We start from the raw sequence: 24235 nt of genomic DNA on the forward strand, positions 1-24235 counted from the left end.
TATTGAATAATCGGACAAGGTGTTAAGAAATTGTGAAAACAAATGAAGGGCGTAACTAGTGTAATTATGTAATATAAACAATGTGTAAATGTGTTTAGGTTGGAATGGAGCCATAAGTGGCTGAAGTTATTTGTAGATTGGATGTGAGCCTTAGATGGCTGAGTTTTTTGTATAATTTTCAAAGTTAGTTGAAGTTTAGTTATCTCTGAACCGAAGTGGTTGTAAAGTGTATGTTAATTACCCAGAGATATACAGGTGCATTAAAGAGTTGAGGTAATCAGAAAGTTGCTTTGACATTCATTGGGAATTACAGTAGTTTAGAAGGTTAATTAAGAATAAATACCTTGCACTAATTTTTGACGATCTAACAGAAGCCTCAAATAAAGATGGTGTAATATTTCAAGGAAACCTTTTTTGTGGGAATGTATTTTCAGAAGAGAAAGAATCAAGATTCAAGAACCATCTGCTTATCGCAAGTAACATGAACTATGAGCTTACAACAAGGCAGGCACGAACTTTGGCTTTGGAATATGCATGTGACTTGAAGAAGAATATGCCGGAATCTTGGACTGTGCTTAAAAATGCGAGATATGACTGGTTCAAGGGTTTTATGGAACGTCACCCTCAATTATCACTGCGATCACCGAAATCAACAAGTTTAGCAAGTAGTACCAGCTTCAATAAACACAATGTGAACGACTTTTTGAACAATTTGAAGTTAGTATATGAGAAATATAAGTTCACTCCAGAGTGTATTTATAACTTGGATTTAGTAACATACACATGCAATCGCGAGTGATAGCTTCACGAGGACAGAAACAAGTCGGACAGGTAACTTCAGCGGAAAGTATTGAACTAGTGACAGTGCTATATACCGTGAAACCGATTGGGAATAACATTCCTCGAGTTTCCATATATCCGAGAGTACGGTATGAGGATTTCTTTCTAAAGAGAACACCACCTGGTACCTTGACATGAGCAAGTCGTACTGGATGGATGAGTACTGAGCTGTTTGGTGTTTGCTTAGAACACATTCTCCAAATTTCGAAATGTTCGAAAGAAAATCCAATCTTATTGCTTCTCGACAACCATGAAAGCCACGTAAATATCACTGTGATAGAGAAGGCATTTCAAAATGGTGTGGTTATGCTTACATTTTCCCCGCATTGCAGTCACAGACAGCAATTGTTGGACGTATCGGTTTTTGGACCTCTGAAGTAACACTACAATCGGGTATGCAATGAATATCTGGTTAATAATCCATGGAAAAATTATTGCTCTTTATTCTATTGGTGAACTTGTAGGGTCAGCATACCTCTGTGCTACGATACAACAGAATATTATATCTGGATTTTAAAACATTGGAATCTACCTTTCAACAGTGCTCGTTTTACAAAAGACTAGTACTGATGTCTTCAGTGAGTTACGGTCCAAATCCGTCACAGGATATTGAACAGAAAAGCACCGTTTTACCAACGAACATTGAAGATAACCTTACCATACAGAATGTTGCTGATACATCTTAGGATATGGACCATGGCTCATGAGAGCTTCTTCCTCAATGCTTCAGTACGACATCAGCTCTCCAAGCCACTACATCTGTTTTCCCTGCAGCAATATTTTTCACTACGTCTGTAACCCCTGAGAATATCCGTTCTTATCCGAAGGCTGCCCCTCGTAATAAAACAAACCATTAAAGAAGGAGTGGTCGAACAAGAATACTAACAACAAACAGAAAAGATGAAACTTAAAGAAGAAGCCCGTGGAAAGAAAAGTGAAAAGGTTGTGGGTATAAGAAATCATTTCCAACAAGTGATAGAAAGGTTGATACAGACTCAGAGTCCTCAATCGAGGACAGTATTTTCTCTCAAGGACAGTGATGTTAGTGTATCCTTTAGTAGCTCTGTTGGTGATGTTGGTCTATCCATAAACGAAATAGACTGGGAAAACACTGATGCCAATATTGAAAACGGTGATTTTATACTTGTTAAAATCTGCACCAAAACGTCTGTAGTGTATTATGTAGGAATTGTCGACAACGTTCTAAGCAATGGAAGTAAAGTGAAGTTTATGCGTAAAAAAGTCGGATGTTCTAAGTTTGGTTTTTTAAACAGAAAGATACTAGTTTTCTAGTTTCAAGATATCGTTCTGAGATTACCTTCTCCTGTCATGAGTAAGGGAACAGCACGTATGCAGTCTTTGTATTCGTTTGGCTTTAACTTCTCTGCATACAACATCTATTAAACAGTAACCTCTAGATTTATGATTGTTCTTGTCGTCTTGTAATTCAATTTATTCTCATATTCGCTGTACGTCGTCCCCAAAGAGTCGAAGTAGACTATCGTAACGTGGTATATTGCTTTGTTTGCTTATTTTCCTTTCAATTCTAGTTTCCTGCTACAACCTTTTTAAAATTATTATTATTACTTAATCAAAAAGAGCGAAACTATTATCAACAGGAAAGTGGTTAGATGCCAGTAGTATTACCCCACTTGATCGCGTTTTGTGATGTATTTTCCACTTTTACCAGGTCCCGCCTGATCCGAAGGACTCGATTGTCCAGTGTCGTACAATACTCTATGACCCACGTACCATCCAACCATGGAAAATTGAACACCTCAAAAACTCTTTCTCTTTTATGAGGGTGTATTCGTTCCCTTTTATAACCACTGTTTTCAACCCTTATTTTAACAGCAAAAGTACATAACAGAGCCAATAAAACAGTATGGCTTATTTCTTCACCCCTATTTTAACATAGAAAGAGTTACATAAGACTATGATTACATTTTCCAACTTTATTTAACATAATACAACGAACACATACCAGAGCTAATAAAAGAGTATGGCTTATTTTTCAACTCCTATTTTAACATAGCAGAAATTGCTGAAGACTACGAACATGTAGCAGAGCTGATAAAAGAATATGAACACATTTTCCAACTTCTATGTAACATAGCAGAAATTACATAAGACAACGAACACCTAGCAGAACTAATAAAAGACTATGATTAAATTTTCCAACCCTATTTAACACAGCAGAAATTACAGAAGAGTACGAACACATAGGAGAGCTAATAAAAGAGTATGGTTAATTTTTTCAGCCCCTATATTATCATAGCAGACTACGAACATGTAGCAGAACTGATAAAAGAATATGGCTTCTTTCAACCACTATATAACATAGTACATATTACATAAGACTATGAACACATTTTCCAACCGCCTATTTACCATAGCAGACTACGAACATAGCAGAGCTAATAAGAGACTATGAACACATTTTCTAACCCCTATTTTAACATAGCAGAAATTACATAAGACTACGAACACATTTCGCAACCCCTAAATAAGAAAGGCTATGACCAACATTTTAACAATTCTTTAACATAGCCTAGGGGTGTACTCGTTCTTTTTATGACCACTTTTTCAATTCCTACTTTAACATCACAAAAATTACGTAAGACAATGAACAGAGACCAGTGGCGGCGGGTGGACGTTGAAAGTGGGGTGCAAGACATGATGAGAACAATTGTACATAAGTATATCAATGTTAGATTTCCTGGTTGTTTCTAACACTATTTGATGAAAGGTTGTATAACTAATAGGATACTACCTTTTTCCACTTAAAATAACGTATATCGTATTTCTATTTTATTAAGTAAACACATAAGAGCAATACAGGTAGGTACTACTCCTTTATACTCTTAAACAACAAAAGTGTAAGAAGAGATTTGAGTTCTTGCTCATGAACATCTTAAAATTCTGTCTGGAAAATTGTGTGATCAGACTATTTAATAAATTTGCAAAACAATTAAATAGAAAGGATAATATTAATCATAGTAATGAATAATGACGCTTGTTTTGCAGAAGTTATATTGGAACTGGGAATTAATGAACAACTTATACTTTTAATTTCACACATGCCATTAAATGAATGTTTTTACTCTTAGAAAATGAAATACAGTAAGTACTGCAAACATATGCTATGACATATAAAGAAATATGCAATTGCAATATTAATTGCTTTGAATTGCAATTAAAACGCAATTCCTATAGCTTTCTTAACTCCATGGGAAGACAAATAACCAATACGTAATCACGCAACGGCAATCATCATATGGCACCATTTTTTCTATGAAACAGTAATACATACAAAACCTTTACCAGGGTGTCCACATTCTGGAAAATAAGTGAGTCAGGGAAAGGTCAGGGAACTAAAAATGTATCAGGCGAAGTGAGGGAAATGGCAGATCGGTTAGGGAAAGTCAGGGAAAAATCGATTTAGGTCCATTGTTCAATTACTGAATTTATGAAATAGGGTTGATTTCTTCACTGTTACTGGATGCGAAATATGATGTTCTCAATGATGATATTGAGGGAGTCAGTGTTCTCTGATATAGTTGTTGAAACTAATTTTTTTGCGAGAAACACATCTAACTGCATGCTGGCATATTTGCTCAAAAGGGTAGACACTGTTCTGGAAGACTTGCATGGTGCCAAAAGGAAATCTGGACAAGTGGCTGAGAACGCGAATAAATAGTATCTCCAGCTCACAGTGAAAACTCAGACTGAAGTTTAAGGAACACTCGAATAAATTCATAGCCAATGACAGAGAGGGTATGGAACTTGATGAGTTTTTTTACTTACTTATAGGAAATAGGAAGAACTTCGTTGACTTATGGTCAGTTATGAAATGTGTTTTATCTTCTTTCACGGAAACGCATTTTTTTTAAAGTGGTCTCACAATAAATAAAATTCTCATTGTTGAGAACTTACAAGAAGAATCTCTGGTGGCTCAACGGATCATATATGATTCTGTGATGATAATAGGTGGATCATCAGGATTAATAATTACAAGAGATATGATAAATTCAGTGAGAAGTTCAATGAGACAATATCAGGTGTATTTGGAAGAGAAAAGAGAAATAAATGCTGGAGACGAGAAGAGGAGAGAGAAACGAAAGATTCAGCAACAACTAAAGGAGCTGGAGAAAGAAGAGAAGAAAATTAAACTGCGGAGACAACAAGAAGAATATTCAGATAAATGAGAAGAAAACTATGCAAGAAAGGATGGAAAAAAATTGTAAATGGGTTGCATTTAACAACTACACCAGCAAAAGTATGTGTTACATAATGTGTGTGTGTGTGTGTTTTAATAATAAGTAAAATCATGTATGAACTGTTTATTACTATAGGCAATATTATAATGCTGTGTAATTGGTATTATAATGTGTAAGCATATAATGTGTAATTTTTTCATATCTTAAGTACTCTGTATACTGCACAGTTTCGTTTGTAACTTTACATTTTGTGTAATATTTAAATATGTAGGCCTAATCAATATCGGCCTAATGCATATGTTTGTAAATTTACATTCCTTTGGAAAGAAATTGAAAAAAGAAAGAAACAGAAGCGGAAGAGAACAAGTTCAACTATTATGGGGAATGTGGAGGCTGGGGTTTCTTTCTTTTTTCTATATTTTTAAGTTATTCAGGGGTCAGGGAAATCTGGAATTTTCGTCATGGAAAGTTAGGGAAAAGTCAAAGATTTTCTTCTAAGTTGTGTAGACACCCTGTTTACATTTCCAAATGAAACTATATAAATTAATACCTCACTACAAAAAGTGGGGGGGCAACTTCCCTCTTGCCCCTCCTAATCGCGCCCATGACAGAGACTACGAAGGCATATTTCAACAGCAGTCCTATGTAACATAGCAAAGATTATACCAATGTAACAGATAATAATTGGGGTGTACTCATTCTCTTTTATCAACACCTAAGATAAATTACACAAGCATTCATCTAGTACTGAATGTCCCAAAAGTACTGAACATTGAGGCCAAAGTCAAAAATTTAAACCCGAATAAATCGTAAACGAATCAACATATTGAGGTACTGTTTCCACATTTAGTAATAGGTCTTAAAATACTACATGTCCCAAAAGTACTGACCATCGAGGTCAAAGGTCAAATAACTCGTAAACGGAGCAACATATTAAAGTGCAATTTCCCCATTTAGTAATAGGTCATAATCTACTACATGTCCCAAAAGTACTGACCATCGCGGTCAAAGATCAAATAACTCGTAAGCGGAGCAACATATTGAGGTGCTGTTTCCACATTTAGTAATAGGTCATCAAGTACTACATGTCCTAAAAGTAGGAACCACCAAGGTCAAAGGTCAAATATTTAAACTTATTTATAAACGGAACAACATATTGAAGTACTGTTTCCAGATTTAGCAATAGGTCATCAAGCATTACATGTCCCAAAAGCACTGACCATCAAGGTCAAAGGTCAAATATTTAAACGCGAATAACTTTTAAACTGAGCCACATATTGAAGTGGTGTTTCCAGATTTAGTAATGGATCACGAACTACAGCATGTCCCAAAGTACTGGCCATCGAAATCAAAGGTCAAATATTTAAACCCAAATTACTCTAAACGGAGGGACGAATAAATATGGGTGGCCCTTTTAGGCTTGTACCAACGACGAAAAAATTAAAGAAGGACCACTTTAACTAGCTCAGAATTTCTGTAGCTTTCGTACTACTGCAATAAACAAAAGAAACTAAAGAAGGGCCATTTTGAATAGCCCAGAATTTTATAACATTTTGTACTAAACAAAAGGCATAAATTTGTACTAAGCAGAAAAGGTGAAAAACGACTATGTTAACTAGCTCAGAATTGACGTACCTTTTGTGATGCTCAAATAAACAAAGTAATAAATTTGAGTGAAGTATTTAGTATTGTTACAATCAAAAAAATCGAAGAAGGGCCACTTTAACTAGCTGAGAAATTTACAACTTTCGTACTGCGTAAATAAACGAAGGAATAAAATTGTACAACCAAAAAAACGAAGAAGGATCATTTTAACTAGCTCAGAATTTCTGTACCTTTTGTACTACTCAAATAAACGAAGGAATAAGTTTGTACTAACCAGGAAATGCGAGGAACTATCATTTTAACTAACTCAGTTTTATATCATTTTGTAGTACTCAAATAAAGAAGGAATAAATTTGTGTGACCCATTTAATTTTGTAGCAAGCAGAAAAAGAAAGTACCATTTTGTACTAATCAAATAAACGAAGGAATAAATTTGGGTGGCTCATTTAGCTTTGTACCAATCACGAAAATAGCGAAGAAGGTGTATTTTAACTAGCTCAATATTTCTGTACCATTTTGCGTTACTCAAATAAACGAAGAAATATATTTGGGTGGTCTAATTTATTTTTGTACCAATCAGAAGAAAAGCTAAGAAGGTCCATTTTAACTAGCTCAGCATTTTATACCTTTCTAGGGGATTCAAATAAACGAAAGAATAAATTTGAGTGGTCCATTTAGTTGTGGTGCTAGATTTTGAATATTTTTGTCACCCAGAAAAAGGATCTCCTTCGTTTATTTGAATAGCACAAAAACGTACAGAAATTCTGAGCTAGTGCAAATGGCACTTCTCCGGTTTTTCTGGTTTATTGGAGTGGTAGGAAAGGTACATAAATTCTGCACTCGTAAAAATGGGCCTTTCTTCTGGTTAGTACTAATTTATAAATTTGTTCGTTTAAATAGTACAAAATGGTATAAAATACCCAGCTAGTTAAAATGGCCTTTCCTAGAGTTTTTCTGGTTGGTACAAAACTAAATATTTCACTCAAATTTATTCCTTCGTGTATTTGAGCAGTACGAAAGATACATCAATTCTGAGCTAGTTAAAATGGTCCGTTTTCGAAATTCTTGGTTTATTGGAGGAGTACAAAGTGGTATAAAATACTCAGTTACTTAAAATGGTCTTTCTTCGTTTTTTCTGGTTGTTACAATATTAAATAGCTCACTCAAATTCATTCCTTTGTTTATTTGAAAGCACAAAAGGTACAGAAATTCTGAGCTAGTTAAAATGGGCGCTTCTTCGGTTTTCTTGTTGATACGAAAGTACATAAGCCACTCAAATTTATTCCTTCTTCGCTTTTCTTCTGCTTGGAATAAAATTGAATAGGCCACACAAATTAATCCGTCGCTCCGTTTACGAATTATTCTGGTTTAAATATTTGACCTTTGACCTCGATGGTCAGTACTTTGGCAATACGTAGTACATGATGATCTATTGTTAAATCTGGAAACAGTGCCTCAATATGTGGCTCCGTTTATGAATTATTCCGATTTAAATATATGACCTTTGACCTCGATGGTCAGTACTTTTGGAACATGTAGTAGTTGATGACCTGTTACTAAATGTGGAAATAGCACCTCTATACGTTGCTCCGTTTAAAAGTTATTCGGGTTTAAATATTTGGCCTTTGACGTCGATGGTCAGTACTTTTGGGACATGTAGTAGTTTATGATCTGTTACTGAATGTGGAAATAGCACCTCAATATGTTGCTCCGTTTACGACTTATTCCAGTTTAAAGATTTGACCTTTGACCTTGATGGTCAGTACTTTTGGGAAATGTAGTACTTGATGACCTATTACTAAATATGGAAACAGTACCTCAATATGTTGCTTCGTTTACGATTTATTCGGGTTTAATTTTTTTTTAGTTTGGCTTCGATGTTCAGTACGTTTGGGACATGCAGTACTAGGTAAATGCTTGTGTAATTTCTGCTATGTTACATAGGTGTTGATAAAAAGGGAACGAGCACAGTCCTGCTATTGGTTCATATTCTCTGCTGTATTAAAAATAGGGATTGTAATGTGTGCTATGTTAAATAGTGCTTAAAAATAGACCATACTCTTTCTTAGCTCTGCGGAGGAGTTGCACACATTTTTCTTTCCTATGTGTTCATAGTCTATTTTTGTTAGATAGGAGTGCTCCCCTGTGTTCGTAGTCTCTGTGTACTTTTTACTACGTTATATAGATGTTGAAAAATGGAACGAGTACACCCCCTCCATTATTCTTTGCTAGGTTACATAGGAGTGCTGCTGCAATATGCGTTCGTAGTATCTGTGCTATGTTAAAATAGTGGTGGAAAAATAAGCCATGCTCTTTTATTAGTGCTGCTATGTTATATAGTCTTATGTACTTTAGCTATGTTAAAATAGAGGTTGATAAAAGTTGTCATATAAGAGAACGAATACACCCTCATAAAAGAAAAGGATCATAGTCTTCTGTAATCTGTACTATATTAAATAGTGGGTAGAAATATGCCATACTCTTTTATCAGCTCTGCTATGTTACATAGTCTTATGCATTTAGCTATGTTAAAATAGAACGAATACACCCTCATAAAAGAGAACGAGTTTTCGGGGTGATATAGCGTATCGTGCGACACTGCAAATCGAGTCCTTCGGATCAGGCGGGACCTGGGAAAAATGGAAAATTCATCACAAAACGCGGTCAAGTGGGGGTAATACTACTGAGGCCTGTTTACGTTTATTGCCAGAACTATTGATTTTTGTTCAGGAACTGAAATATTTACTAGGACGATTAGTTTAGGACGACCAGGTTACTAGGACGACCAGAATGTTGTTTAATCACTTTTAGTATCTGTTTCCATTGTGTTATTACTGAATATCATTTCTGGTCGTTCCAGTTCTTCTTTTGATCGTGAAACTTCTCCCTATTGTCGGCAGGAATGCGACAATTCGGGTAGAGTATCAAAAATACCAATATCGTCATAGTAATTCAACTTAGAACGCAGTTAATTTATATATATATATATTGTGTATATATACACACTCGAAGTATCCACTGATACAGATAGCATCTTAAATAGATGGAAAGATTTCCTTGGTGATTTGCCAAAAAAGTAATGTGCGTGCAGAAAGGAAGATACACATCGCAGAATGGGATACTCCAGAACCTATCCGAAGAGAAGCAGAAATCGCTATAAAGAAATTAAAGAATCACAAATCCTCGGGGTGTAGACGAAATTCCCGCTGAGTTAATTTTAGCTGGAGGCGAAAAATTGTGGAACAAGATACACAAACTCATTCTCCTTATCTGGAACAAGGAAGAATTGCCACAAGAGTGGAAAGAATCAATCATTGTTCCAATTCACAAGAACGGTGACAAAACGGACTGTAATAATTATCAGGACATTTCTCTACTTCAACATCCTATAAAATCCTTTTAAACATTCTATTAGCAAGCTTCACCACACACGCAGATGAAATTATTGGAGATTATTAGCGCGGATTTAGACGAAATCAATCAACTATCGACCAAATATTTACCATTCGACAAATACTTGAAAAGAATTGGAAATACCATAGCTCGGTACATGAACTATTTATTGATTTTAGAAAGACTTACGACTCGCTTAGGAGAGAAACATTGTACAACTTTCATACAAAATTTAGAATACCGAAAAACAAATTAGATTAATTAAGATATGTTTGAATGAATTCCAAAGTAAAGTCCGGTTAGGAAAATTTTTGTCCAAGATCTTTTACGTCAAGAATGGCGTGAAACAAGGAGATGCGTTGTCGCCATTATTATTCAACTTTGTCCTGGGATACGCTATAAAGAAAATCAAAGATAGAAACCAGGGCCTAGAGTTGAACGGTATTCATTAGGTTATGGCCTATGCCGATGATGATGTAAATTTGATAGGGAATGATAGGAGAAGAATGGAAAGAAATGCAGAGGTCTTATTAAACATTTGCAGGGACATGGGTTTAGAAGTACCTGTAGAGAAAACTAAATACATGGAAGTGGGTCGGGACCGTAATACGGCAAATTATGGATGCGTTAAAATATTAAATAATACGATTGATAAAGGGGATACCTTCAAATATCTAGGATCAATATTAACAGACGATAATCATATTCACGAAGAAATTAAATGTCGACCAAGAGCATGGAATTCGTGTTATTATTCAGTTCAAAATCTCTTGTCGTCGCGAATTCTGTCGAGGAATCTGAAGCTTAAAATATATAAAACGATAATCATGCCTGTTTTTCTGTATGGTTGCGAAACATGGTCACTTACTCTGAGAAAAGAAAATAGACTGAAAGTATTTGCGAACAAGATCCTGAGACGATTATTCGGACTCAAGAGGAACCGGAATGGGGAATGGCGGAAACTTCATAACAAGGAACTACATAATTTATACGTTTTACCAAACATTGCTAAGGTCATGAAGTCTAGGAGGCTTAGGTGGGCAGGTCATGTAGTTAGAATCGAAGAAAGTAAAAACGCTTTTAAAGTCTTGACTGGAAGACAAAACCGAAAACGATCATTAGGAAAACCTAGGCAAGATGGGAGGATAATATTAATATGGATCTCACAGAAATAAGAATACAAAGTAGAAACTGGATTCAATTGGCTAAGGATAGAAGTCAGTGGAGAGGTTTTGTGAAGCGGTATTGAACGTTCGGGTTCCGTAGGCCATAGAGTTAGTAGTTTAGTTAGTTTATACTCAAAGTATGAGACCATCAAATAAAGTTAAAACCTTGTTTCTTTTATTATTGATACGTGTGCAAAAAATATTTTCTTAAAAACTGTTTCATTCCTACCACTTCTCCCATCCACAGATTTTGGGATAAGATGTATATCCCATACAAAATTTCAAACATACATACCTTCAGGCATCTTCAAATCATGTCCACATGCATAATCGATGTAAGTTTTCAAGGGGTGGAGAATGTGTTTGGTCTTTTTATCATCAGCAATCGAGCAAATTTGGAATACTTCGCTCACGTTAGAAAAGCATTGTACGACAGTTGTCAATTTACTGTAAAATACAATACAGAAACATATTAAAAGATATAATTAATGAATAAAGCTAGTGATAGAATGTCCATTTTCGTTAAGCCTCATACAATGATGATAATCTTTATTTCAGAGCCACGAACAGCTTTTTGGCAAAAATACAGCACGTGAAATTTAAGTCAGTTAGCAGAAATAATTCCTTGTCAATTCTGTAAAAATTGTCAAGCTCCGTATCTATTTAAAACAACGAAAATCTAAGAACAGCAGTCTTAAAATTACATTTTAGCTTAATGTTTCTAAACGTCATTGCTTAAAAACTATCAGTCAGATCTCATAAAATTTTCACTACTTAATACAGTAAGTCTAAAATGTGCTTGAAGAATCTTTTCAAATTTCACATTTCCAATTCAGAGGAACTAAAATCATGCTATTTCTTACGCTGTGATTTGGTACTTTAAAATATATGTTCCGTAAACAGTATTCACTGATATAATAATAATAATAATAATAATAATAATAATAATAATAATAATAATAATAATAATAATTCCTGGTACAAAACGTTCCATCACATGATTAGAGCATTTAATTTACACATTTTAAAACTGTTTTGAGGTTGCTGCTTTAAAATCAGTAAAACATTAACACAACGTATTCTTTTATTTACTATGTGTAATATTTAATGTACTATTATTAACTGTTTCGATGTTCCGTGACACCTTTCTCAGTACATTTGGGAAACTCTTCTCATTTCTAAATTTCATCTTACACTATTTTGAAATTCTCTAAGAAGTGATATAAGTTGCACGTGGGATGCCTAAATCTACTGAGGAAGATATCAGCAAATAGCGAAATACTATACTTGATAGTACTATATATTAGATATTAGACACAGTTAATAAAAGAGCATGCTTATAAATTATTATATACATATATTAATTCATATTCTCAAATAATTAGTAAAACATTAATTTAATTGAAACATATTACTGGACTCATGTAATACTACCAACTATTAAGCAGTTACAACGTAGCAGAAACTAGAGAAGCTTTAGAGTTGCCGAACGCAATTTTTTCATAATAGACAAAATGCTGCAGCCTTTAGTGGAGCACAAATTATCTCAGTTCGCATTTCCAACTTCAAATTAATTCTGAGTGAAGTTTGATTTTGCTATTTACATGTTTAATCAGAAAGTTTGTGTATAACAATTCCGAAGTATATAAAGGATGAACGCATAGAATGTTGAGCATTGAAGAGAATTTTGATAATTTGTGAGATGGTTTGTTATCGAAAAGAAGATATATTGATTTAGATCTAGTACGCTATTTAACTTTCTAGTAAGTCAAAACTTTTTAATCTTAAAAAGGAGGGGAAAGAATAGCGTTTTCCAATGAAATGTAAAACAGTTACAGAAAGAAGAAGAATTGATCGATTTCGAAGCAGAAGAGGGGTTGCCAAGGTTGCATAACCAGGAAAGATGCTTTCGATAATCATGTCACATGAATAGACATCAAATAAACACACGAAAAAGTTTGAATGAGAAAAGAAAATTATAATAGACTGATTGTTTTCCTTTGATTATATTATCGTTCTTAGTTTTACATAACCGATGACATCGCACTTAAACGCACTATAAAAATTTACATATCAGTGTTTTGATCTAATACAGCGTAATACATAACACGGAAATGTCGTGACATTATGATGGTAACCTATGGTGAAGCATGACTTTTTAAAAATTCTTTATTCATTTATTTAGCTGAGTAATATTAGAGTCCAACACTGAAATGGAGGGTCAACATTTGCAGACCTTAAGGCTAAATTCTTTCCTTTGCATTGCCGTAATTTTAATTCTTTTTTCTTTCTTTTTAAAGTTTTAGTGAGCTCGCTATCACTGAGCCACCATATCCCTTAAATTTCATTTTCTTGCCAATCAAGTTGGGAAGCCAGGTAAATATTTGTGGATCTTAGTTCGAAACAAGAGCGAGTCTAGTTGTTTATATACAATGTTGGAAGCTCGCTTGCATTGTCAAACATCTGAGTTTCGATTGTCAAACATTCGATGTCTGAGTTTATTATATTTTAAAGGTGTTCAGTAATTGATTGTGGAAAACACACAGCAATTAGAAAATATCTTCCACGTCTCTTATCCAAATACCGTTTTTAGGTCAATCCAGAGATGATGGACATTTTACTATGGCACCCTGGAGTATCTCCATAAACTTTCATAGTAAGTACTCTTGCTAGTAAAATTTCTAGTGCAGTAAATGAGGCTCAAATTTTAATGAAGAAAGGAACAAATTAGTAACAAGCTGAAAATTGGTAAAGATGTTGGGAATGATGTTCTAAACAGCATACTAAAAGTTCCCTGAAATCACACATGACCTTTGCTGCCATATTGGAAAATGGCCGCTGCAAGTGTCAAAGGAACAATACCCAGATAAAAATAGCAATATCTTCGCTATGGTTGAACATAAAGAGATAAACTTAGTGTCGCTTTATAGAATATAGATAACACAATATTTTTATAGCGAAACAATTTATCATAAAATGCATACTTTTAGAAATATTTAGCTCTAAATTCTAAAATTCCAAAAACTACCGTCAAACTTATTTAAATTTTATTGAACTTCGGAAGTAATTATTAACAAGTTAAAATTTGACGTAAATGTTTGAAAAGATTATTTAAATGACATACTAAAATCCCACAACTTCTTCGTTCGCCATATTGGCAAATGTCCAAATAACCGAAATAATTGAAAGATGGTATTTTGTTAAGTGAAATACAAAATCTGGGCCGGGTTAAATATTTAACAAACTGTACATGCAGTCAATATAAAGTAAATTGCGATCACTGGTGGTGGGATGGGAGAAACAATATGACGTGTTTAAGGTTGTCATCCTTCATTTTGGTGGCCGCCATCTTCGAATCAACTTGTTTATTTTAAATGGCAACGTGGTCGTGTGACATATTAAACAACATCCTTGTTCGAAGAGAGATCCAACGGTAATGTTATTTTTCTAAAACCTGCAATAGTTTTGAAGTTGTGAATAGATTTAGGATATGTTATGTATGAAATGTGCTGTGCGAAGTTTCGAATTGAAGGATAAAGATAAAGTGAAAAACAGGCTTTGTAACATCTCGCATTACGTATTCTTGAATAGGCAGGAAAAGAGAAAGCTGACACACACAAGACAAATACAATTACATGATATGTTCAACATGCCCACCGTATTTGTTCTATGCACATTCTTAACAGTGTGATCCACGGTGTGGTGCTTGTGCACTCTGCGAAGCGTAGTTGCAGATATTTGTTCACAGGCCGTAATGATTCTCTTTTCAGGTAGCCAATGTAATTAATTTTACACTGGTAGGAAATAGTTTTAAAGTGCCCGCAAAGATAGAAATCCAACGGAGTTAGGTCGGTGACCTTGCTGGCCACTCAACTGGTCCATGCCGACCTATCCAACAACCAGGAAAATGTTTATTGATCCATCGATTACATTACGACCAAAATGCTGCTGCGCCCCATCTTCTTGCCAATATTGATGAAATCACCCTTTCTCGTTCAACGAAAGTGGCATAACACTGTTTACAAGCATATCTCCATATTGTACAGGATCTGAGGTCCCATCAATGAAAATAGGTCCATGTAAGTTTTCGCTCCATATTTCACACTACACCATTACCTTACCTGCACACTGCATCTTTGATGCATCTATCCAATTAAAATTTGTATTAGCCCAGTACCGAACACTTTGGTTGTTAATCTCACCTGTTACATAGAAATCGCCTCATCACTAAAAACAACGTTATGATGAAACAACGTCACGAGCTATCTGCGCCAAAGCCTACTCACAAAACTCCATTGGTTTATCAACATCATCCTCTGACAGTCTTCGTTTCAACTGTAATTTTTAAGAGTGACACTTTTCCCTTTTTAATATTCTTTGAACACTTTTGATATTAACATTATGTTTACTTGATAGACTTCGCACACTCTTCGTAGACTTTTCACCAATACATCCAACACAGTTGCTGATGTGTCTGGATCAGCTGCATTTCGTAGTCGCCCTGATTGAGATAAATCATCAACATTTCTCGTTGCCATGAATTAACGGATTAGTTTTCGTACAACACTGTTCTGTCACCGGTTCGCGATTAGGATGTAGTTCTTTGAAGACGGCTGTTATTGCTGAACTGCATTCTCCAGACAAAAGGAAAAAAATTTCGATTCTTTCCTCTCGAGTTGGCATCCTGTCCTAGCTACAAGAAAAAGTAAAGGGACTATCGGTTTCCGTCTATACAATGTTCCACACATAACAAAATTTAAGTGTAAATAATAACATAATCTTTTCTAAACCCATTCGCAATTTCAAAACAAAACCGTTGCAGATTTTGAAGGAAAAAAAGCTTTCCCGTAGATTTCTCGGTTTTGGGCAAAATGTTAGGTACTGGACTAATACAAATCTTAATTAGATAGATGCATCAAAGATGCAAGGTGCATGTAAGGTAATGATGTGGTGTGGAATATGGGGCGAAAAACTTGTTGGACCTGTTTTCATTGATGGAACCTATTGGACCTGTTTTCATTGCTGGGACCTCGGATGCTGCACAATATGGAGATATGCTTGAAAACACTGTTATGCCACTTTTGTTGCACGAGAAAGGGTGTTTTCATCAATATTAGCAACAAGATGGGGCACAGCCACATTATTTTCGTAATGTAATCGATGGATCAATAAACATTTTCCTGGTTGTTGGATAGGTCGGCATGGACCAGTTGAGTGGCTAACAAGGTCCCCGACCTAACTCCGTTGGATTTCTATCTTTGCGGGCACTTTAAAGCTATTTCCTACCAGTGTAAAATTAATTACATTGGCTACCTGAGAAGAGAATCATTACGGCCTGTGTACAAATATCAGCAACTGTGCTTCGCAGAGTGCACAAACACCACACCCTGGATCACACGGTTAAGAATGTGCATAGAACAGAACGGTGGGCATGTTGAACATGTCATGTAATTGTATTTGTCTTATGTGTGTTAGCTTTCTCTTTTCCTTCCTATTGAAGAATACGTAATACGAGATATTACAAATCTTGTGTTTTACTTTATCTTTACCCTTCAACTCGAAACTTCGCACAGAACACTTCACAGTATTTCACACATAACATATCCTAAATCTATTCACAACTTTAAAACTATTGCAGGTTTTGGAAAAATAACCTTGCCATTTAACAATCATCTTTCAATTATTTCGGACATTTGGACATTTGCCAATATGGCGAATGAAGAAGTTGTGAGATTTTAGTATGTCATTTAAATAATCTTTTCAAACATTTACGTCAAATTTTAACTTGTTAATAATTACTTCCTAAGTTCAATAAAATTTAAATAAGTTTGACGGTAGTTTTCGGAATTTTAGGATTTAGAGCTAAATATTTCTAAAAGTGTGCGTTTTATGAAAAATTGTTTCTCTATAAAAATATTGTGTTATCTATGTTCTATAAAGTGACACTAAGTTTATCTCTTTATGTTCAACCATAGCGAAGATATTGCTATTTTTATCTGGGAATTGTTCATTTAACACTTGCAGCGGCTCTTTTCCAATCTGGCGGCGAAGGTCACATGGGAGTTCAGGGGACTTTTAGTATGTTGTTTAGAATATCATTCACAATATCTGTATCAATTTTCAGCTTGTTACTAATTTGTTCCTTACTTTTTTTATTTGGGAGGGGGGCAATTTGACTGCACTATTCTTCTTGGGTTGTAATTGCGCCCTAAGGTTCCGATTCTTATCGAAATTCCGAAAGTTCTGTGAAGAAAGTAAATTTTCTCTTTCTTGAGAACTGAAAATGTGAGATAATCAAATATCGAAGAAGAGTAGAGGAACGTTAGTCTGATTGGCAACTCAACATTTCTCTCTATCTAAATACCGCTACTTTTCCTATTAGTTTCAGTCTTTTTCAATTAGTTCTCTGAGCTATTTCGAAATTTTTCAAATCAAGTCCCGAAAAGTCTTACATTTTCAAATTATTTATCTGACATTGATCAGAAATATTTTCTTATGTGTGCTTGTCTACGGAAAGGAAACTTCTTTGGATCATATTTGATATTGGAATATTGCTGTTTCTTTTAGTCTTTTGTTCACCCTGAGCACCTTCTATTTTGCTCTATAATGATAATGTGCCAGTATTTGATGATAGCACTATATTTAGAACATATAAGCACATGTCTATAAGCAAACTTACTCTGGAAATTAGTATTTCAGTGCCATGTACTTACAGAAGAGTGTGTGAAGTTTCCCATAAAAGCTGAATTGTCCAATGTGATTCCGCGAACTCTTGCCGAAATCCATGAATTGTTTATAGTCATATCAAATGTCCAGAATAGTACATAATTTTCAAAAACTAATTTCTTGAATGGCATAACGCCAGTTACATAAATGATACGCAAAGTAAAATATCATGTTTATAATAAGGATCCTTATTAATCTTTTTCTAGATTTGAACTGGGGATGGTATCGAGACGAGAAGAGACGAGACTTTGTACAGTCTTGGCCTCGTCTCGGTTGATAAATAGCCGTCTCGGTCTCGATCTCGTCTCGAGTCAAAAATCACCGTCTTGGTCTCGTCTCGGTCAACAGATGCTTGTCTCGATCTCGGTCTCTGTCTCGAGGGCCAAGTCTCGGTCTTGTCTAAAAAATCTCGAAATAAATAGTATGAAATTAAAATTGTGAAAGTATCTTTATCGTACAGTTCGTTGTTTTCGCTTCTTATTTCTTGCCTTCCTTCTTGAAATAGAATTATTATGGTATGATGTACCTCTTCATAGTTAATTTGCTAGCGTTAATGCTTTCCATGCTCGTGTTCTAGGTTCAATCATAGCTGGATATATCATACCTAGGATAAAAGTCTAATAGTAACCCATATTTCATTTTCAGCAATAGACTTTGTCTCATATAGCCTCAAAATGCATATACAATTAAACTGTATTAAATTAACCCCAGTACTATACAGTAGTTTATTTCCTTCCTTTGAAACAGAATTGTTCAATACCTCCTAAAGGATAACGAAACACATAGCAGCACGAAAGTATTTAATCGTACCAAAATTGAAATTTTACAATTTCTAATTTATTATCCAATACATTCTGCTTTGACTGTTATTTTAAAAACAGAATATAACATTTATTATCTTAACGAATAAGGTAAATTATTACTACAATATATTTTGTTTCAAATTGATCAAATGTTTTATTACCGTTTCATATCTCAATGTTTAATTGACACTGTATAAAACGAATTTGCTGAACCTTGTGGTGGGAGCTACGGCACTCATCTTTGCTTTGGTTGAATCACCAAACAAGTTAGATTCAAAGTCCGATGTTTCGCATAGTTCGCGTCTTATTTTAAGTATGTTTTGTTTCTTATACAAGTTCATAAGGTTGTAAGGTATTACATAGGCATATACTGTATGTAGAGCCGTAACATAGATTAAGCTTATTCCTGAGCTTTCAGCGGTGCATGCGATCTTTATTCGAGAAAACTAATCGCGCGTAAATACACGTTATATAATTGCATAGGCAATCCAAAATATCTGTATCTATTTTCTCTCTCTCGCCAAACCAAGTGATTCTTAACTTTCTATTTTCTTTTGTATTAATTTTCGTAGTTCTGCAGCAACATGAAGGATTGAATAGTCAAAAATATTGCTATACGACTTTTGTTAAGTTTTGGATCCATTTTTACCCTACCTTACCTAGTAAAAGTTGAGTTAAGAATACTTTTTAATAGACTATGTTCTTTCTAGTTGTGTAATAATGTAAGTCTAAAAGCACTCTATTACTTTGCAACTACTTAGTATAGTTTGAAAAATAGTATTGTAGGTCTTACTTAAGAAACTGGTTTTTGCTTCTCCTGTAAAATTACGAAACTATGACTTGGTTTAGTTTACCTCTGAGGTCCAGATATAATAAAATAATCATGAACGTCATGATCAACCACTATCAATCCACTGCTGGACGAAGGTCTTTCCAAGTCTTCTCCACAACTATCTGTCTTGGACAATTCTTTTCCAGTTACCCCAGTGGTTCTTGATTTCGTCATACCTTTGTGTATGCCGATATTTCCTAGGCTGCTTTTGTCTCGTGATATCCAGTCTACAATTGCTTTCGTCCATCGATAATAAATTATTTTTACAATATGTCCAGCACATTTTCGAGCCCATGTTAAAATTATTACATTAGTACCAATCATTAATTGCCAAATAATTTATTTCTATATATTTGGGCTACAAATAGTTAAAATCCGCTACTTTTGGTGCACAGACGCGCTACTTTTTGATCTTCGGATCTGGCCACGCTGACTCAATGATTTAAATCAGCACAATGTGAGAACCCGCTTTTGGTCCATCGGCTAGTACGCTTGACTTCGGTTCGTGTGGTTCCGTGTTCGATTTCCGGTGGGGGTACAGTTGAACGACCGAAGTGGTTCGGATTCCACTATAATGAATAGCTCCGTGTCTCATATAGCCGCCCAAAATGTTGATATTAGTGATACTATATTGTTCTTTGTTACACTGAATAATGTATGTGGATTATGGTTTTATTTAATATCTACGTTAGAAATATGTAATACCTTACGTAGTGCGTTTTGAGAAAATACAACTATGTTGCCTTAGCAACACTGCTTGTTTATCTAGTGGCGTTGCAGAGTATCTAGAAGAATCTTCTTTTCAATATTTCACACAGCTGGGTACAAAGTTTCAGCATTTTTAATATATATATATATATATATATATATATATATATATATATATATATATATATATATATATATATATACAGGGAGTGTATCGGTCACGAAAGTATCGAATGTCACGAAATCAGAAAACGGTCATGAAAGTCACGAAATTTAGCTTTGGGTCACGATTTTTTTAAACTGTACAAATGTAAGTACAGATTGGAAAATTTTGTTCTATAAAACACCAAAATTCACCACCAAAAATGTCTGTAGTCGGTTTTAGACGCAACCAAATCGCAAGCAAAGTACGTTTCTATCGCATGGATGAAAATTCGCCCTAATTCGTACCCAAATTCGCTCTTGAAAATGTTAGAAAATTTTATGATTTAGTAAAGAAAAGGTCAGGAAAAAGTCACGAAATTTCATTTTGGAATTTTAGTAGACACCCTCATATATATATATATATATATATATATATATATACTGGATAAAATGGGCTTCAATCCTACTTTTTTTACACAATATAAAGTGGCAAACTGTACCTTAACCCCTCCCTCGATCATATCCTGGATCCGCGGATCTCTCTCTCTCTCTCTCTCTCTCTCTCTATATATATATATATATATATATATATATATATATATATATATATATATATATATATATATATATATATATAGAGAGAGAGAGAGAGAGAGAGAGAGAGAGAGAGAGAAAAGGCTATATACATCAGCAGTGGATTTTTTTTCGGGAGAGGGTTATTAAGGAACAAGTAAGAAACGTGTGTGTTGTACGTGCAATACGAAAAAAAAAATGATCACAAATTTAAAAATGAAATCTTTAAGTTTTACGTCCCACGGTTATGCCGGTTAGGCTAAAGGAGACGGTGATGATGAGTAATGAATGAAATGGTGGAATGAAGAAAGTGGGAGGAAACGGGAGAACCCCGAGAAAACCCACGCACACGGTGTTTGTCCACCACAAAGTTCACTTGGCGGGGGCTGGGATCGAACCCGGGACCCCAAGCACCAGAGGTGATATCACAAATTTATTTCCGGAGGGACTTGAGCAGGATAGCCACCTCCTAAATACGCCACTGTACATCAGTCAACCGTTCCCATATTGTCGAACACAGCAACGAAACAAATTTTGAGTAAAGGCAATTTTAAAAGCTATCAATATCAATATTCGAGACGAGGTGGAGACTTTCGAGACTTACCTAAATCTCGTCTCGGTCTCGTGTCGATTTATAAAGGTCCGTCTCGGTCTCGTCTTAGTATATGAAAGCGCGTCTCGGTCTCGGTTTCGGTACCATCCCTAATTTGAACTCTAAACAAACAACATGTTAGAAGCATACTTAAAATATAATTGAACTTAAGATATACACATAAAGTTAGGAACACTTTAGTAGATATTAAAAAAGAAAAACAATCGATATGCAGAGTTACACAACTTCTCTCGAAATCATATGAGATTTGGCCAATAGTGTAAGGGCATGTATAAATATAAGGAAGTCCGTGGGGTTTTAAATGAAGCAATTACATGAGTGGTGACGATGGATAGGTAATAAGCTATAGAATCATGTACTACCGGGTGTTTTGTCTCAAAGTGTGGCCGAGTCGATGTGTGACGTCATACTTCTAAGATGACTGCTAACGCCGACATATATATATTTTTTTAACGCTATACAGGCTAAGTTCTCAACCGATTTTCATGGGAGGTGGCTCATTTTGTTTCTTATGGTTGCCTCATATGCCTTTTGCATAGATATGTGCCAAATAAATAGCTTCACTACTTCAAAAATTAAGAAAACTATCAAAACTGGAGAAAATTAAATAACTTTTTCGAACTTTAATGAGTATACCGACTAAACTAAAGAATGGGTTTTAATAAGTGTCTCATTTTTCACCATGGCTATTATCTATACATATTGCATAGATATTTGCCAAATAGATAATTTTATTGATTTACAAATTTAATTAAAAGTCGGCAAAATTGATATAAAATTGAGTTTTTTTTTTTTTTGAAAGATATGCAGTCAAATATTGACAATAAAAGTGGTGTGAAGTATAAAATGTTAATACGTCATTAAGCCGATAAATAAGTTAAATTAAACAAAAGTTTCCAATTATAGGGTAATTTATTTTCATGTTGTTGTGGACAACTTCCTTATTACCGGTAATAAAAGGTGCGCGTCTTAATTAAACAAAAATGAAAATTATTAAAATGTTGAGTTCTAAAAGCAAAACAAGTAGTAAAATTCTTTAAATACACAAACAAATCCTTACACAATTGTTTAGAAAGGATACTAATTATAGAAAATTGACTTACGAGTCATCATCTGAGTCCGACAGTTGCATTTGATCGTCATTTTCACTGTTGTCGCAATGCTCTTCTTCTGCCCCCACATTTCTACAGTTCTGCACATCGAAGTGATTGAGCGCGGTTTTGCAATTGACACAATTGACAGCACATCGACCTTTGACACAACCGCAACATACAAACTTTAAAATAGCTCCTGGAGCGCATGGTACATGACTCATGATAGGAAAATACTCATGTCCCCTCTTTTTTTTTTTTAAATCAAAACGTAGATGGTCAGAGAGATCCAGTTGTGGAAGATTAGCCCGTCGCCACTCCATCACTTGGAAGTAAGTTCTTAAGATGTGTTGATGTAAAACTGGCTTTGTTGGCGGCAGATATTCATTTTGAACGTTTTTTTTTTGTTTTGATAAACAACCACCACCAGAGCTTACGAATGTCTGAAAATTGTTTACCTTGTAAATAAATGCAACAAAGGAACCTTTGTATCAATTTTTCATCTTGAGATGTAAAACTCCCTGTGCTGCCTAATCTATCAAATGCCTCTAGAACGTTTTCTTTAGTTTATTACCTATCAATCGCCACCACTCATATAATTGCTTCATTCGAAATCCCACGGAATTACATACATATGCCCCTCAACTACAAGGGGTCATTAACGACTCAAGAAATTACATGCAGTAGCATGGAATATATAATATCAATGCCAAACAAATTATTTTCTGAGTGACATAGTATACACTTGCTTGTGTCTTTGTTCCAATAACCTACTAGTCACAGCTCTAAGTGATACCTAATATCTAGGAGTTTCAGATTGCTCATGAAGTACGAATACTAATTTCGTTATTTGACAGCTATGTTCTTCTAAGAGGAGCATGATTTCCGAGTCTCGTTTTGTGTTGCGTAAGATAGTATATTTTCTGAACGGGGCAGTGTATAAAACGTGAGCCTTAGATTAGTACAATTTTCAAAACGAACGGAAATACGAGATATCAAAATCTGGACTTCGTATCAATATAAGGTAGTTAGAAAAAGTGACTTTATTTCCTTGTGTTTCTTCATTTTGACGGAATAACAAATACCTCAATACCAGCAACCATATCGTTGCATGATATCAACTCTTACAGAACTCAAATTTTTATACAATCCTATGTTTTTCTGTTATGTTGAAAGTCGGAAAATTAGTTTTTTTTGTCAGCTTATTAATTTCGAAAAAGAAAAAAATCTAACTTTTCCCAGTAAATTAGTTATTCACTATTTATTCCGGTTTCCTTAGTTTCCAACTTTCGTCCATTCTCCTTTGTTATTAGAAATCGTCTGTCCACAAGTGGTTTCGTTTTCGTTTCTTGATTTACTGAATTTGCACTTTTAAAGGCACCTTGTATCAAAACCTGCCATTTTTTTTCTTACCAAAATTGAGTTATATATCACTTGTCATATGTTTCATGTAAAGGAATTCCATGGAAACAGAATTTTTTTTAAAAGCTTAATATTTCATAATAATAAAAAAACAAAGTT

At 34.7% G+C, this 24235-nt stretch overlaps 1 protein-coding gene across 1 annotated transcript in view; it reads right to left on the minus strand.

Moving 5' to 3' along the window:
* The window catches only part of LOC145664804 (uncharacterized), an 82546-nt gene that overhangs the window by 39425 nt on the left and 18886 nt on the right, over positions 1-24235 (minus strand). Inside the window, exon 4 of the mRNA XM_081731766.1 lies at positions 11520-11671. Coding sequence (XP_081587892.1) covers positions 11520-11671 — 152 coding nt within the window. The remainder of the gene's footprint in view (positions 1-11519; positions 11672-24235) is intronic.

Source organism: Thermobia domestica, chromosome 11 (genome assembly GCF_964235325.1).
Source record: "Thermobia domestica chromosome 11, izTheDome1.hap1.1, whole genome shotgun sequence".
NCBI lineage: Eukaryota > Metazoa > Arthropoda > Insecta > Zygentoma > Lepismatidae > Thermobia > Thermobia domestica.